The sequence below is a fragment of the Pectinophora gossypiella genome, chromosome 7 (genome assembly GCF_024362695.1).
Source record: "Pectinophora gossypiella chromosome 7, ilPecGoss1.1, whole genome shotgun sequence".
NCBI classification, from domain to species: domain Eukaryota; kingdom Metazoa; phylum Arthropoda; class Insecta; order Lepidoptera; family Gelechiidae; genus Pectinophora; species Pectinophora gossypiella.
In genome coordinates, this window is record NC_065410.1 from 15362919 (window position 1) to 15380122 (window position 17204).

A 17204-nucleotide genomic window follows, 5' to 3' on the forward strand; every position below is an offset into this window, starting at 1 on the left:
AGTAGAATTCTGTGGTCTCTGCCTACCTGGACTTACGTATGTATTTATGTTGACCATTTCCCTTACAGGTAAGAAAATGATAGCGTTCATGGACGACATAAACATGCCTGTACGAGACGAGTACGGGTCGCAGCCGCCATTGGAGCTGATGCGCCTGTGGCACGACTACGGGTACTGGTTTGACCGCGCTAAGCAGTGGCGGAAGAATGTTAAGGTACTGTCCTGAATTGGGTCGTATACTAGGTTCTGATTACCTACTAAATAAAGACACATGTAAAACCAACGAAAAAGATTTTCTTTTTTCTATTTGACTTATTTTTGAATTTTAATCAAGTAAAACGTAATTCATTTTGACACTTTTTTTCTATGACGTCACAGTGTGCTTTTTCATACAAAGTCCATAATTATTTCCATAGTAATTGATAGTCAAGCAGGCTATCCGTTAGGATGATAACACTTTCGAATCGAAACGCCTGTAGATATTATGTTCTTGAAAGTGTCAATAACCGCAACAATATCTGATAACAACACATCAACGAACAAATAGTATCGGTAGTTAGGCAGATGCCTATCCCAACAGGGAATAGACTTGATTGTATGTAAATTGTGGGATATAGAAATAACACGGGATATTTTAAATGTCTTTACTCCTTATATTTTACAAAAATCATTGCACCATCTTATATTAAAACAAAATCCTCTCACCCGACCGACATCGCACCAAAGACTCCCCTTTCTTACTTTTTAAAACTGCCTTACGTCCCATTCATTAACCATCCTCCTTTCACACCATAAAAAATCAAATTCCCATTCATTATCCTTACATAGCATTTTCACTTTCCTACAGCTATGTATGTATTGTAAAACATGATTGGTGTGTACAGAATATGGTGCTAGCGGGTGCAGCAGGGCCGCCGGGCGGCGCGCGGTCGCCGCTGCCGCCGCGCTTGCTGTCCTGCTTCCACGCCTTCTACCTCACCGCGCCCACCGAGCAGCAGCTCGTCAAGATCTTCGGCACCATGATCCGCCAGCACCTGCAGGACTTTGACGAGGAAACCAAGGGCGTTGGTGCGTTTATTAACACTGTATTCTTTCTTTTAGTTATACGTACATAATCAGCCTATAAACATCCCTTTGCTGGGCATAGACTTCCCCTCAATCAACCGGAGAGGGTATAGGGGATACTCCACCATGCTGCTCCAAAAAAAAGGTAAAAGTAAGATGATTCTGTGAAAAAAAAAAAAACATCTTCACGAACCCGCAGTGCCTTCTTGTTATATGTGTTGTAACTTTTGCAACTCGAAGATGTAGGAATATGAATTGCTTGGCTTAAGTGGAGGTGGGCAGGGGTCTTGGCAGGAAGGAAGGCGGTTACGGAACGGCGACGAAGATGGTGGTGTGCCGTCGAACGCGTAAGTTCGAGCAGACAGACAGTCCGCGCGCGCTTCCTTACTCCTTAGCCGGCTTACGTTCTTTTGACTGAAGTGAGACCCAGCTGGGTTGAGGTAAATCTATCTCGGCATAGGTAATAATTGGCACAGGGTGGGAAATGTCCGTCTAATACGTATTATTATTTCTATGGTTTCAGGCAAGATAGTGTTAACCGCGACTATAGACATCTTCAACAATGTGGTAGCGAAGTTGTTGCCGACACCGAGCAAGATGCACTACTTGTTCAACTTGCGAGATATCTCCAAGATATTCCAGGTTAGTGTTAACCATGCTTGTATTGTCCACAGGGTCCGCTTACCTAACCTGACGATTTGACAGGTTCGTTTTTTACAGAAGCGACTATTTGTCTGATCTTCCAACCCGCTAAGGGAAAACCAGCCCAATACAGATTAGGTCACATACCTCCGAAAATGCATTTCTTGGGAATGTGGGTTTCTTCACGATGTTTTCTTTTAATATCATCATATTGTATTATTATACAATAACACCCATAAAGTGACCAATGACCTTCTGAAGGTCGTGGGAAAACGCTGGATACGGGCAGCAGAGGATCGGTCGCACTTACCCGTTAGACAGCACATAGTAAGAATGAGATTTGTGTATGGAATATCTGCAGGGCTATGAGCGAGCTGTGTTTGTAGAGATATTTCACAATGTCGTCTTTTGACAGAACGAGATGACTTAAATGTACGCGTATGTTAGCCCCGTCGATATATAGACTTACGAGTAAGTCATGTCACTACGACAAAAGGCCATGACAAAATTATGTCACGACACGCATCATAGCCCTGCTGGTGTGTGGTATGTTGACACAGTTGGAAATTCCGTCATGTTGGATAGGATATTCCTACAGAGAAGTATGGTAAAATACACTAAAGTTGCTACAAAGGAATGTCATCTTACTGGCTATTCCACATGACATATTGACTGTAGGAAAAAGCTATCACTTGTCGTATATTCATGAGTTCGTTCATTTGATACCAGGGTTTGCTGAGAAGTAACAAGGACTATCAGAATACGCGGCCGCGGTTTCTGCGGCTATGGGTGTGCGAATGCTTCAGAGTGTTCTCTGATCGACTTATTGATACCAAGTAAGTGCATACTGTCAACAGCATCTTCTATCGAATTGTTTTCGTCACCATTAAACAGCGGACGTCTTCCCACTGCTGGATATAGGTACCACCCTCAAAATTAAAAATAAAGGTACCACAATTGTCTTAATTTCTTTTTTAAAACACTTCATACATTCTCGCCGGTTTAGAGTACTACACACATAACCCACACCTCATCGAGCTTTCTGTTGGACTAAAGTGATTGGTGGTCAGCCATATCGCCGTTTATTTTTTTCGCACAAATAAGCCGTTATTACGTCACATAATACTCACGGCTATATCCCAATTGGGGTAGCCAGAGGGGCATCCATTGCAAGATGAACTTAAGTATTCACGCCTCACCGAGCTGTTATTTTTTAAATAAAACAGGCTCGCGTTAGACCACAATCTCACCTGACTCATTCTATATCTTTGTTCTTGTTTCTGTTTCTGAATCTTTCTGTTAGACCAACTATTATCAACTAATTTTTAAGAGATCGCGATTGGTTCATGAACCACATGGGCGACCAGTTGGGCAAGCACTTCGAGCTGACGTTCCACGCGCTGTGTCCCAACAAGCAGTCGCCGCTTTTCGGACACTTCCTCAACCCGTTCGAGGTCTACGACGACTTGAATGACCCTGATGCTCTTAGAAAGTAAGTAAAAAACTTTAATAGTAGAACCTGTGGCAGTCCAGTTGAAAAAACGCTTGACTTTCACTTTGAGGTCACTGGTTCGAATTCCAGCACGGACCTAACCCAATGATTTTCGAATTCATGTTTGGATCATAAATGATTATCACGTGCTCAGCGGTGAAGGAAAAGAGCGTGAAGAAATCCACATTTCCGTGTAATGCGTTTCGGAAGTATGTGACCTAACCCGCATTAGGCTGGTTTTCCCTTCGCTGAAAAAAAAGCTTCTGTAAAAATCCCGGGCTTGTCAAATCGTCAGGTAAGCGGACCATTCATCATTGAAAACGGGATAACGCTAGGGGAGATGATGATGAGGTATTGTGTTGTTGACGAATAATATATTCGTTGAAACCTGAGATATAATCATTTATTGATATTCGGGATGGTATTTATAATACTTAGAGTAAAATACTTCCTTAATAAGATGCGCTCCTAAATGTCTGACGTAACTGATCTTAGCACTGAATGTCACACCCTATAATGCTTGTAACAAACACCACAAGGCTACGGGTTCCAGTCAAACTTTCAATCTTTATGTTTTTGTCTTAAATAAGATTCATTGTTTCTAGGTATATAACGGTTCAGCTGGAGGAATACAACAGTTGTCCCGGTGTAGTGAAGATGGATCTGGTGTTGTTCAAGGACGCCATTGAGCATATCGTGCGGATTGTTCGAGTCATCTCCCAGCAGAGAGGAAATATGCTGTGTGTGGGGATTGGTAAGTAACACTATTATAGAATAAAGCATAATACTACGTATAGAACGGTAATTCTCGGCCCCGCATCAATTCGTATCGGGCGCCGATCTCACCCTTTCTGCGTCTTACTTTAATCATAAATGGCCAAGCCGCTAAGGGATATCGGTCTCGCTGGCATTTACGAATTAGGCGGCACACAGGGATGCTGTAACTTCTCAACGTAATAAATAAACGTTTTTGAAAGCAGTGGTAGCCTAGTTGATAGACCGCTTGACTCCAATGAAGTCGCAGAGGTCGCAGGTTCGAATCCCAGCATAGGCCTAAACCAATGATTTTCGAATTCGTTTGCGAATTCATGTTTGTATCATAAATGATTATCACTTGCTCAGCGGTGAAAGAAAACATCGTGAGGAAACCCACTTTCCCGAGAAATGCATTTTGGAGGTTTGTGGCTTAGCTTATATTGGTTGGTTTTCCCTTCGCGGGTTGGAAAGTCATACAGGCAGTCGCTTCTGTAAAAATCCGGACCTGTCAAATCTTCAAGTTAGGGAAGCGGACCCTGTGAAAAACGGGATAATGGGGAGATGAACAATGTATCAACGTTTTCTTCCCAAGGTGGTTCGGGACGTCAGAGCTTGACCCGAATTGCGTCGTATATATGCGAATGCAACTCCTACCAAGTGGTAGTGACCAAGACTTACGGTGTCAAGGATTTCAGAGAAGACTTGAAGGCTAGTTTCAACGTTTAATTCTTGTAAAAGGATATGACCATTCTAAAATAGAACGCGTTGAGCAGCTTGTTAAACTTTCATATTTCGTCTTTCACCCCCTTAGGCTTGAATTTCCAAAAACTTACCTAAGCCTGCCAATGATTCTATATTCTTAGCGAAATTTGGGTCGATATCATTTAGTTTAAGATTTGCTGTAGATATGAAAAGGAGAAGGCGCCACAGTCTTATTAGAGAAATGTAGTTCTCGAGATTAGGGGGGTTAAAAAGACCATACTGCAATTTGACATTTGCGCATATAAATGTAAGTGCGCAATGCAAACAAATGTCAAATAGCAATATTGCTTTCTTAGATGAAATGCAACGGTGTGCTCTTTTTAGACCCCCAGCTCTAACATAGACGATTCAGGTTTCAGACAGGAAGGTGAAAAATTATAACAGATATTTATTGTGTTTCCACTAATACAGTTGACTCTCCATCTATCGCGTTGGTCTAACAGAGGTGTGGGTACTTAGTTCATCTTGCGATGGATGTACCACGGGCTACCCCAATTTGGCAATATAGTAGTGAGCTTATGTTTTTGTTGTGTGATATTCAGGTGCTATACTCGGCATGCGGCGTGGATGCTAAGCTGATGACGTTCATATTCTGCGACACGCAGATAGTAGAGGAGTCCTTCACAGAGATCATCAACAACCTGCTTAGCAGCGGGGAGATCACCAACCTGTACAAACCGGATGAGTTTGAAGACGTGAGTTCAATCCCATGTTGTTTTGTAGTATGTAGGTAGATATCGCACAAACACCCACTTAAACTCATTGAAGTCACTGTGGTCCTGTGGTACATCGGCTTGCTTCTCAAACTGGGAGTACTGGTTCGAACCCCGGTGCCGGACTCTTCTTTTCTCGTGTGAGTTGTGAGGTGGATTACCAACCTCATTAACCCTGGTGTCAGAGTTACTTTTGAGCCGCCAAAGGCCCTTGACATGACTCGTATGTCCTGTAACGACTACATACATCAGCGGGCCCAACGGCCTTCTGAAACACGGATCATCTTACTTTCCGACAATCAGGTGATCGGCTTGTAATGTCCTGACCAAACTAGGGATCACAAAGTAATTTTTGTGATATTTCCCCACTGGGAGTCGAACCCGGGACCTCCTGATCGTGAGCCTAACGCTCAACCACTGGTGCCGGACTTACAATGACTTGCTAATTTATATTCGTGCAGTTTTCATTAACACATTTGGCTCAATCATTATTGACGGCTCACCACCTATCACGTTGGTCGAACAGAACGCTCGGTGAGGCGTGGGTACCTACTTAGTTCACCTTGTGTTGAATGTACCTTAGTTTACCCCAATGCGACATAGTCGATTATGTTGGGTTATTGTTTAATATATCTCTCGTCGTGATAACAGATAAAATCGGCTCTAGAGAAGGCTATGAAGGCGGCTGGCATAATGCAGACCCAAGAAGCCGTGTATCTGTTTCTTGTGGAGCGAGTGCGAGCCAATATGCGTATTGTACTGTGCTTCAGCCCTATTGGCGATGACTTCAGGTGAGATAGATATTATACACATTCTAAGTATCGTTCGTCGTTATCGTTCGTATCGTAAGGCCGCCTATTGTACTCATTTTATTTCTCTTTTGTTTTGTATTTTGTTTTTTCCTGTTTGTGCAATAAAGTATTTGTTATGTTATGTTCTGTTATATTTAGGGTGGAAAATGGTGAGCGTCAAAATGGCCGGTCATTGAAATGATGCTTCATCATTTCTTCCTATCAGTGTCGCTTAGTGACTATCACCAGACATTGATTAGAAATTCAATGACATTTAATCCTATGCGGTTTTTTTGGATTTATATTGTCATTATGTCGCTATCTAGATGAATCACTGAGTACTAATATTTCTTGGAAACTTTGCGGATATATTTTAGATGGCACTTGCAGTACGTCTCGGAAACTCCATACAAAAATCTCATTCTTACCGTGTGCCGTCTTGCACTTAGCAAGCGAGATTGAGTACTAATATGCTGCGGGTTCCAGTCCCGTCCAAGTCAGAATGTTTTTTCGATTTAAATTTTCTCTGTGAGTTTGCCTAAGCACGGGTAATAAGTGCTATAAAAACAAAAATCGTATATACGGTATCTACGATTGTGACTTGAGTTTTGTTCCAAATAGTATGTACAGTGCGTCGCCTACATATACCGATAAATGTTTGTGTGTACTAGAAACCGTATCCGTCAATACCCTGCGCTGATAAACGCGACGACCACCAATTGGTTCTTGGAGTGGCCGCGAGAGGCGCTGCTGGAAGTGGCGTACAAGTTCTTGGAAGGAGTCGAGCTGTTGGCTTCTATTACAGGAACAAGGGTGCGATGCTTCCGGTTTCTTATTTTTTATTCATCACCATCTCCCTAGCATTATCCCGTTTTTCACAGGGTCAGCTTACCTAACCTGGAGATTGGACAGGTCTGGATTTTTACAGAAGCGACTGCCTGTCTTACCTTCCAACCCGCTAAGGGAAAACCAGCCCAATACAGGTTGGGTCACATACCTCCGAAAATGCATTTCTCGGGAATGTGGGTTTCCTCACGATGTTTTCCTTCACCGCATTTATGATCTCAACATGAATTCGAAAACAAATTCGAGAATCATTGGTTTAGGCCTATGCTGGATTCGAACCTGCGACCTCAAAGTGAGAGGCAAGCGTTCTACCAACTGGACTACCACGGGTCCTACTAAGAAGAAATACAATAGTAGGCGGACTTATTCTTAATAGCAATTTCTTCCAGGCCACCTTAGGATGAAAAAGACTAATTAGAAATAATAATGGGGCGCTGCAGTAAGATTTATACTTACAGATAAGTAACAAATTAGGGTGTGCACAAATTATGTGAATGTATACGCATATGTGTTGTACCCGTACACTGCATATAAAAATAATATATGGGCGGAAGGTAAGACGGAACCCACTGCCCTATTTTTCCCTAAAAAATAGCATGCTACACCTATAAGAGCGTGGCTCTTAAATAAGTAATGATGAAAAAATATATATGCAAGTTAAAGGCACAAAAAGCAAAAAGGTAATTATTTTTATTTCCTATGACATCACCAGGTGAAGAGAAAGGAGTCTATAGTAGAATCCCGCGAGGACACGCTCCGTGCGTCGGTGGCGTCTATAATGTCGCTGATCCACTCTTCAGTCGGCCGGTACTCCATTAAGATGTGGCAGGAGATGAGGAGGACCAACTACGTCACGCCTACCAATTACTTGGAGCTCGTGACTGGGTATAAAGAGTAAGTACACATACATAACAACCTCCGAGGTCTAGTGGTTAGAGCGATGGCTCAAGATCGATTCCCGAATGTCCCCACATTGTCGAAATCACTTTGTGAGACTGTCCTTTGTTTGGTAAGGACTTTTCAAAACTCATAAAATCGAATTCATTGATTTAGAGCAATTAATCTAAAACAGCAATATTGCTATTTAACATTTGTTTGCATTGCGCACATATTTTTATATGAGCAAATGTCAAATTGCAATGATGATGATCTTCGGCCATGGCGACCACAACATCGGAAGCGGTCAGGTACGCAGGATGTATTAAGGTGCGCAGACGTTCGCGCAAAACGCAGGCGCACACACTCGTCTTAGCCCTCCTTGATTCAGTGGAACGGAAAACCGATACGACTGAAGGAGAGGTCAGATGATGTGCAAATATTGCTTTTTTAGATGAATGGCTCTTTTTACCCCTAAGGGGTTAAAAAGGTCACATAAAAGCAATTCTCCTTCAGTCGTATCGGTTTTCCGTTCCACTCCGTGCTTCTATGCTGTTCTGGGAGCAAATAAAAAACAGATAACGTTCAGCTGCTTGTCTTCCCGGGCATGTCGTAAAAACCTACAGAGGGATTGTGTCCTCTAACATGATGGACTAATCTTATGGGCGATAGGCTGATCCCTTATCACCATAAGGTTCATCATATCCAGCTTACGACATCGTATCAACAGTGGCAGCAAGTTGTCTTTGATTACTTGTGGCTCTGCCCACCCCATTAGGGATTACGGGCGTGAGTTTATGTATGTATGTATGTGAAGCAAGGAGGGGTAAAACGAGTGTATGACGTTCGTTGACAGAGCTCTCTTACTTTTATATGAAATCATTTCAACGTTATGACACCAGAATGCTGAAAGCGAAACGATACGAGATAGCCTTGCAAGCGAACAAGCTGCGCAATGGGCTGGGGAAGCTGGAAGAGACCACCAAACTGGTCGGAGAGATGTCTGAGGAGCTGTCTATTGCTCAGGTATGTTGTATACTAGCGTGGTAACAACGTACGCTCACGACTCTCTTTATTAAAGAGCTGCGCTCTTGTCGGTGGAGTAATCGCCATTACTCCATAGATAGGGCGTGTAGAACGGTGGTTGCCCCAATCGCCTTCCGTACCGCAGTACACCGATCAATTTCTCAATCGGTGATGTTCTAGCTAGAGCCCTACCAGAATCCTTTTCCTCGCCCTCCAACCAGTACTGATACCGCTGCTGTACGGCATCAGGGTGCACGCTCACGACTATATTACCAATTAAGCTATTCAGAGGTACATCAATCGGAAGTTGTACTGAGTACTCATACCTCACTAACATTTCTGTTAGATCAACGCGATGATGCTACCAAAGGTGGTGAGCCGTATGGTCATCTATAGAGGCCCTGCATTCCATTTCCTATTGGTCTAACAGAAAGCTTGAGGTGTCTGTACTTAACTAAGTACCCAGATGAACTTGTCTTGTGATGGATGTATCTCTGACTACCCCAATTGACAACATTTCAAATTTTTAAGCCGTGGTTTTTTTGTGCTATTTCGAAAGTACTTGTTTAAATAGAAGACACGTATTTTTTCTTTTCAAGATTTTTCCACTAGAAGTTACAAAAAATATTTTTTGAAAATTGGATTCTGCCATTGATAGAATGAAGGCAGTATAATGTAATGTGCCTTTGCATGCGTATTTAAAACAAGTCGCAAACAAAGTGTCATGTTATGTATGACATTTACTTTTTTTATAATTTTTATGTAAAGGTCTGAACTTATTATGCCTTCCTCTTCTGACCTCGTGGATTTTTCAATATATTTCTATTATTACTGAATTAAAAAATCTGAAAAAATGTGTTTTGTGTAAATCATAGAAATATCTCGAAATGGTTTTCGATTTAAGGCACCTTAGTAAAAATGAAATGTTGTCAATTGGGATATAGTAGTGAGCTTATGTTCGATTCCCGGACACGTCTAACAACAAAAAATCTTTGTGAGTTTTTATCTGGTTTGGTCAGGGTATTGCAGGCTGAAATCACCTTATTGTCTGAAAAATAAGATGATTCCGTGCACCTTAAGCGGTCGGCCCGGCTATTATTTACTTTAGTGTGTATGTAGTCGTAGCCGCATTGGAGCAGCGTGGTGGAGTATGTACCCTACCCCCTCCGGTTAATTGAGGGGAGGCCTCTGCCCAGCAGTGGGACGTATATAGGTTATTTATGTGTATGTAGTCGTTATATGAGCCATGTTAGTGTCAATTTGTCTGCCTCAGCCTCATGGAATGATTCCGTGCTTTGGAGGGTACGTTAAACAGTCGGTCCCGGCTACTTACTTTAGTACGTATGTAGTCGTTACATGAGCCACGTCATGGGCTGTCTTTGCCTCAGCCTCTGGCGGTTTAATAAAAACTACCCACATTGTTGATCGAAGAAAATGTGCAAAACATACATCTTATTACATTATCATTAGTAGTAGAGGAGCTCGGTGGCGCAGCGGTAAACGCGCTCGGTCTGCGATTGTTGAAGTTAAGCAACTTTCGCAAAGGCCGGTCATAGGATGGGTGACCACAAAAAAAAGTTTTCATCTCGAGCTCCTCCGTGCTTCGGAAGGCACGTTAAGCCGTTGGTCCCGGCTACATTAGCAGTCGTTAATAACCACCAATGCGCACTGGGCCCGCGTGGTGGTTTAAAGCCCGATCTTCCTATCCATCCATAGGGAAGGCCCGTGCCCCAGCAGTGGGGACGTTAATGGGCTGGTAATGATGACATATCATTATCTGCATCATCATTTATTTAATATAATGATTGTAACAAACTCAATATTTATTACGAGTAGGTTCAAGTGGCAGAATACACAGAACAGTGCATAGAGTACATGGGCGTGATCAACGTGCAACAACGCAACGCGGACGAACAGCAACGCAGCGTTGCGGCCAGGAGCAAGAAGACTGCTGAGGAAGAGGTGCAGTGCAAGAAGCTAGCTGATGCAGCCATGAGGGACCTGCAAGCTGCCATGCCTGCTCTTGAGGAGGCTATTAAGGTATGTCTTAGAAGACAGAAGACCGGAGTAGAGATGCAGTTCAGAAAGTTGACTGATGCAGCCATGAAAAACTTGCTGGCTGCCATGTCAGAGGTAAATATCTTACTTTAGAAGCAAATGGAGATATCTTAGGAGCAAGAGGACCGCAGTAGAGATGGAGTGTAAGAAGCTAGCTGATGCAGCCATGAGGGACCTGCAAGATGCCATGCATGCTTGAGGAGATTAGGCCGGTGGATTCTTTTATATTAAGCAGGAAAACTCCCCCTGTAGGAACGAACATTGAGTGACTATTTATCGCCGAACTGACGTGGGACAAATTTTAGTCAATCCAAAATGGGTTTTCCATTTTCATATTATTTTGGAAAAAAATGTGTTAGCTAGGTACTTGAGAAATGTATAAACTAAAATGCATATTTTATTTACAACAGGCCCTAGATGCTTTGAACAAGAAGGATATTTCTGAAGTAAAGTCTTACGCGAAGCCTCCGCAGAAAGTTGAAATGGTTTTAGAAGCGGTGCTGATATTGTTACAGGTAACAATTAACTTGGTTACTTTTCAGTTACTTACACTATTATTCGTAACGACTTAGATATTGTGCATTTATTACCCTTGAGTCGATTGGTTTAAAATTGGAGTGAAAATAATTCTTTGACTTTAGACTGTTATAAATGGATATATATGTGTAAATCGACAATCCAACTAGTCAAATCACGAAATTGCTATAGAGTTTCTATGATAAAGAAACGCCATAGAAAAACGTGATAAAATGGAACGGACTTATCATTACGTTTTTCTTGATAAAAAATCATAAATAAGTTGAACATGAAAAATAAAATGTTTTTCGTTAGTTTTAGATCTGTCTTTATTTAGTAATCAGAATTTCATAATTTATCTTTGACCTAGGACTAGGACACTACCCAATTAAATATTATACCTATTATTATAGAAAGAACCGACTTGGGCGGAAGCGAAGCGGCAACTTGCTGACCAATACTTCCTGGACCGTCTCCGAGAGTTTGACAAAGACAATATACCAGATAAAGTGCTGAAGAAGATCGGAACATACACTTCGAAGCCGGACTTCGACCCCGAGATAGTGGGAACTGTATCTGCCGCGGCCAAGTCGCTTTGCTTGTGGGTGCGCGCAATTGAGAAATACGGAAAGATTTATAAGTAAGTATATATATATATATATATATATAATTATTTGATTTATTATATAATTATACAATTTGTCACATATACAATTTAACAATAAAATTATTAAAGAAAGTATAAGTAAGTTGATTAGAACCATACTCATAGTTTATTGAATAATGAGGGGGTAGCCGTTGGTCCCGGCCATTAGCCGTAAAAAGAACCAACCCGCAGTGGAGCAGCGTGGTGGAGTATGCTCGGTACCCGCTATGGTTGATTGAGGGGAGGCCTGTGCGCATCTGTGGCACGTATATAGATAGGCTGAGTTGAATCTTTAAAAATGTCTGAATTTTTGCCTAACAAAAGGACGAATGTTTGGTCTAATTTACTTACTTATCTCTAAACTATTCCATGTCTGAATTGCGGCGGGCTGTTCACAACATTGACAGGAATGCTATAACTAATAACGTATTGCTAAAGAATTGCTGTAGTTGTTACTACATTCTATTATATTATACTATGGTATACTGTACCAAAGAAATCAATTTACATATTAATGCGCATATCATAGGCTATAATATGTTATATGTATTACACTAACCAAGTTTAAATATCTAAACCAGAATCGTGAAACCCAAGAAAGAGCGTCTAGAAGAGGCGTTAGAATCATTGCGTATGAAGCAGCAGATTTTGGCCGAAGCCCGTGCTAAGTTAAAAGAGTTGAGTGAAATGATCGCTCGCTTGCAAAGAGAGTATGATGAGAAGGTGGCACAAAAGGAAGAGTTGGAACGAAAGTCTAGATTGCTGCAGTTGAAGTTGGAGAGAGCTGAAGCGTTGATTGCTGGGCTTTCAGGTAAGTCCTGAAACTTCATTAATACCCTGAACCAGGAGAAAATCAATTTGAAAACTTCTGCCTCGAACGGGACGTGAACCCGCAGCTCTTGTCAAGCTGGGTCCTGGTCCTGTTCATTAGATTTTTTCGACTTAAGTGGTTTCTTCAGGCATCACGTCGAATACACCCCTTACACCCCGTCAGAACACAAGTTACGTCGCTAGGCGGCATAGCCCTACCGCCAGTATATTGTATCGTTCTTTTCGCATCTAAGGGTTTAGTGGGTAAAACTGCAGATGTGAATCCCTATAACGAACGAATTTTTATTGAAACTATAAAAATAACAAAATAATATTTCCTCCTCTGTTTAGGCGAGAGAGAAAGATGGGAGGCCACAGTGGAACGCTTGGACAAGGAGTTTGATAATTTGCCCGGGGATTGTTTGATTGCTACCGGCTTCGTCGCGTACCTCGGCCCCTTCGTCTCCGAGTACCGGGAAGAACTGATGAGTGAATGGTTTATAGAGGTGGGTGTCATTTCTTTTTGTTGTAGCTGGGACCAAATGTCTTTTAAAAAGTGGAACTGTTTAGGTTCAAGAAATACATACCGTAATCCCTAATTCGGCATACAGAGCAATATTTTTAGAACGAAGTCCTAAGATGGATTTGATGAACTACTATCGCCAATGCTCAATCTTCTGTCGCTTTTTACGACATGCCCAAACTGAGAAGCAACTAAATAAATGCACTTTGTTCCAGGTATTTAACGAAGCAGTACCAGTGACAATGGATCTAAGCATGAAGTACTTTTTGCTAGATGACGCTACACTTCGAGATTGGAATTACATGGGACTGCCTGGTAAAATAATGTTATATAATACACTTCTCATCAAAAAAATCGAAACACTTCCGTTTTCATTGTTTCTGTCCGAATTTAACACAAAAAAGAATTCATACGATGAAAAAAAATACATAAATGTATAGCTGGCAGTTTGGTCATTACAGTAATAAGCGAAAATTCTAAATTCAAAATTAGAATTTCATTTGTTTATCTTATAAACGAAATGAATCACTGTTTTGAGACAAATGTGTGTTTAGGGTTGGAGTACATTTAGCGTTTAAAAACTAACCTATCCTTACACTTTTTGTTTTTTATTTCAATACTGTGACTTTGGGACGTCTGAAAAAAGGTTTTTTTTCTAAAACGTATGGATACTTCGCCCACAGAAGCCGCCCAAGTTGTGGCATTGCTGGATTCTGGCCTTAGTCAGCGTGTTGTGGCTGCAAGACTGCATCTAAGCCTGTCATCTGTTCATAGAGTCTATAAACGTTATCGGGAGACTGGTTTGTTCACGCGCCGTTCAGGATCTGGCAGGAATCGGGTCACTTCTGAGCGAGATGATCGATTTATTGTAACAACTTCTTTAAGAAATCGACGCCTTAACGCTTTTCAACTGCAGCAGCGGCTTCGTGTTGTACGAAGGGTGGCTGTAAGTGACTCTACAATTAGAAGAAGGTTGAAGGATCGTGGACTGGTACCGCATAAGCCAGCAAATGGGCCGAAATTAACTGCAGACCATCGAAGAGCGCGCCTTAACTTTGCACGTGAGCACCTAAATTGGTCATACCTACAGTGGAGCAAAGTTCTCTTTTCTGATGAGTGTAAAATTATGCTGTATGGTAACGACGGAAGGAACAAGGTCTACAGAAGAGACGGAGAACGCTATGCACAATGCTGCATTGAAGAAAAGGTCAGCTATGGTGGCGGTTCGTGGACGGTTTGGGGAGGAATCAGCGCCGACGGTAAGACAGAGCTTGCTTTCGTGTTTGGGCCACGTCTGCCTGCACTAAACTGTCATCGGTACGTCGAAGAGTGTCTCGAGCCTCATGTGATGCCCTATGCACATTTTATTGGCAACGGCTTCATATTCATGCACGACAATGCTAGGGCTCACACCGCGGGCGTCGTACGAGATTATCTTAACGAAGTCGATATCTCTATTATGGAATGGCCAGCAAGAAGCCCGGACATGAATCCCATTGAACATCTGTGGGATGAATTAAAGAGACGAATTCGAGCAAGAGATCCTGCCCCAGAAACACTTAGCCAGCTGCAAGATGCAATCCAAGAGGAATGGGACAATATACCACAGCATGTGATCGTGACTCTCATCCGATCGATGAAGAACCGTATGGAAGAAGTAATTAGAGCTCGGGGAGGGAATACAAGTTATTAAATAAACGTTTTTTAGCTTTTTTTTCATTTACGTGTGTTGTTTTATCCATTTCCTTTATACTCCATACGGAATAAAAATGACTCATTTAACAAAATACGAAACCTATGAAAAATTCATTTAAATTTAGAACATTAACATTAAGATTTGATAAGCTCATATTACTCACTATTAAACGACATTTAACATTTATTCCTAAATGTACACATTTTTCTGATAATCCTGACAAAACGTAAACTTGCAAGGTGTTTCGATTTTTTTGATGAGAAGTGTATATATTTGTTTATTTTTGTTTAAACGAACGTCTAGGGCCCTTTACCGAGGCTTTTCGTCCTTCCTTCTAGGGTTCTTCAATAAAAATCTGATAAATAAATGTAAAACTTACAGTCCCTGGCCTTTTTTGGTGAACTGCGGCACCCATATATATACCTTTATGTTTTCTAAGTAAATATTAATGTTAATGTGTGTATATTTTAATGTTGTACTTAAATGTATATGTGTGTCGTAGATTTTACCTGAATAAACTTTTTTATTAGATGATAACTTCAGTGCTGAGAATGGCATCATAGTGGTGAGGGCCACGCGATGGCCCCTCGCTGTCGACCCTCAGGGTCAAGCTCTCATCTGGATATCACGGTTGGAAGAACATAATGAAATCCAGGTAATCCTTACATATTTTGAAATTAAATATAGTAGAGGTTTGTATTTTATAGATTCGCGTTGGACCACATGTTCCGGCCAAGTGCCATTTGAGGCAAACCTACAATAAGTCACCTAAAAAAAGCATTTTATCACAATATCGCCTATTGGAGAAACCTTGCCGCGGCGCACAATGCTCTGTGCTGTGACCCAAAATTGAGCATGTCCTAAAAATTTCCGGAAGCGCCATCTCCAACTCGTTACCCTTTCGGTGGAAAACTACTGGTACCCATATAATTCTAGAAGGACACACCTACATTGACCATTTTGGAGATGTCCTTAGAAAAAGTTTAGTGTGATCTACTCTGAACCGGCGTGCGTGTATGAAACGATTGATGAGTGTGGAGGAAGCGAGAGAAGTGTGTCAGGGTTGAAGCAATTGGAATTCCATAGTCTCTGCTTACCCTGGTGGGAAATAGGTGTGAGTTTTTTCCATATATTTGAGAGTATTTTCCTTTACCAAACTGACTTCTGTCTTCGCAGCTTGTAGACTTCGGTCAACCAAACTATCTGAAGATAATGGAAAATTGTCTAGCAGATGGAAAACCCATCCTAATTCAGAATGTGGGCGAAGTTTTTGATCCGTCCATTGCGCCGATACTGGACAAGGCTATTGTCACTATTGGCAACTCTCAGGTTATCAAGTTTAATGACAAAATGGTCTCATACAACACTGCATTCAGGATGTATTTGACTACTAAATTGGGTGAGTGGAGTTGATTAATTATAAATGAATATTATTGTATGTCGAAATCACTTTATCAAAATCACTTTGTGATAATGACCTTTTTGGCTGTAAATCATCTGATTGATCGAAATAGTAACATGATTCCATGTTTCGGAATTTGTGTTAAGCCGTTGATCCCAGGCTATTAGACCCTCACTGGACTAGTGTGGTGGATTGTACTCCATTCCCCCTGGATTGAAAGAGGAGAGGCTTGTCCCCAGTAATGGGATGTATAATATACGCCCCTGGAGTGGTTGCTGTTTGTGTTACGGATGACTTGTAGCTCTGCTGGCTCATTTATGGGTGGCTTGTCTTTATATACCTATGAGTTCATTTTTTATATCAGGGAATCCAGTATATACACCAGAAACTCTAACAAAGACGACTATGGTGAACTTCGCGGTGAAGGAGCAGGGTCTGACGTCACAGCTGCTGGGCATCGTGGTGCGCAAGGAGAAGCCGCAGCTGGAACAGATGAAGGACAATCTCGTGCTCACCATAGCTCGGAACAAGAAAGTTTTGGTCAGTAAAACCTCGGTCTATTTCATAATAGATTGTCTAGAACA

The 17204-nt window shown here is 41.7% G+C and overlaps 2 protein-coding genes across 2 annotated transcripts in view; one reads left to right on the plus strand and one right to left on the minus strand.

The window, feature by feature from the left end:
- Positions 1-17204, minus strand: part of LOC126368383 (neutral ceramidase) — a 354827-nt gene that overhangs the window by 134773 nt on the left and 202850 nt on the right. The gene's annotated exons all lie outside the window — the stretch shown is intronic.
- LOC126368324 (dynein axonemal heavy chain 2) overlaps positions 1-17204 on the plus strand; it is a 64402-nt gene that overhangs the window by 33404 nt on the left and 13794 nt on the right. The window contains exons 42-62 of the mRNA XM_050012234.1: positions 69-214; positions 885-1068; positions 1589-1707; positions 2437-2543; positions 3038-3199; positions 3805-3953; positions 4548-4663; positions 5260-5412; positions 6082-6221; positions 6893-7034; positions 7780-7961; positions 8846-8969; positions 10806-11009; positions 11438-11542; positions 11957-12183; positions 12771-13000; positions 13351-13505; positions 13738-13837; positions 15749-15873; positions 16395-16617; positions 16985-17160. Coding sequence (XP_049868191.1) covers positions 69-214; positions 885-1068; positions 1589-1707; positions 2437-2543; positions 3038-3199; positions 3805-3953; positions 4548-4663; positions 5260-5412; positions 6082-6221; positions 6893-7034; positions 7780-7961; positions 8846-8969; positions 10806-11009; positions 11438-11542; positions 11957-12183; positions 12771-13000; positions 13351-13505; positions 13738-13837; positions 15749-15873; positions 16395-16617; positions 16985-17160 — 3269 coding nt within the window. The remainder of the gene's footprint in view (positions 1-68; positions 215-884; positions 1069-1588; positions 1708-2436; positions 2544-3037; positions 3200-3804; positions 3954-4547; positions 4664-5259; positions 5413-6081; positions 6222-6892; positions 7035-7779; positions 7962-8845; positions 8970-10805; positions 11010-11437; positions 11543-11956; positions 12184-12770; positions 13001-13350; positions 13506-13737; positions 13838-15748; positions 15874-16394; positions 16618-16984; positions 17161-17204) is intronic.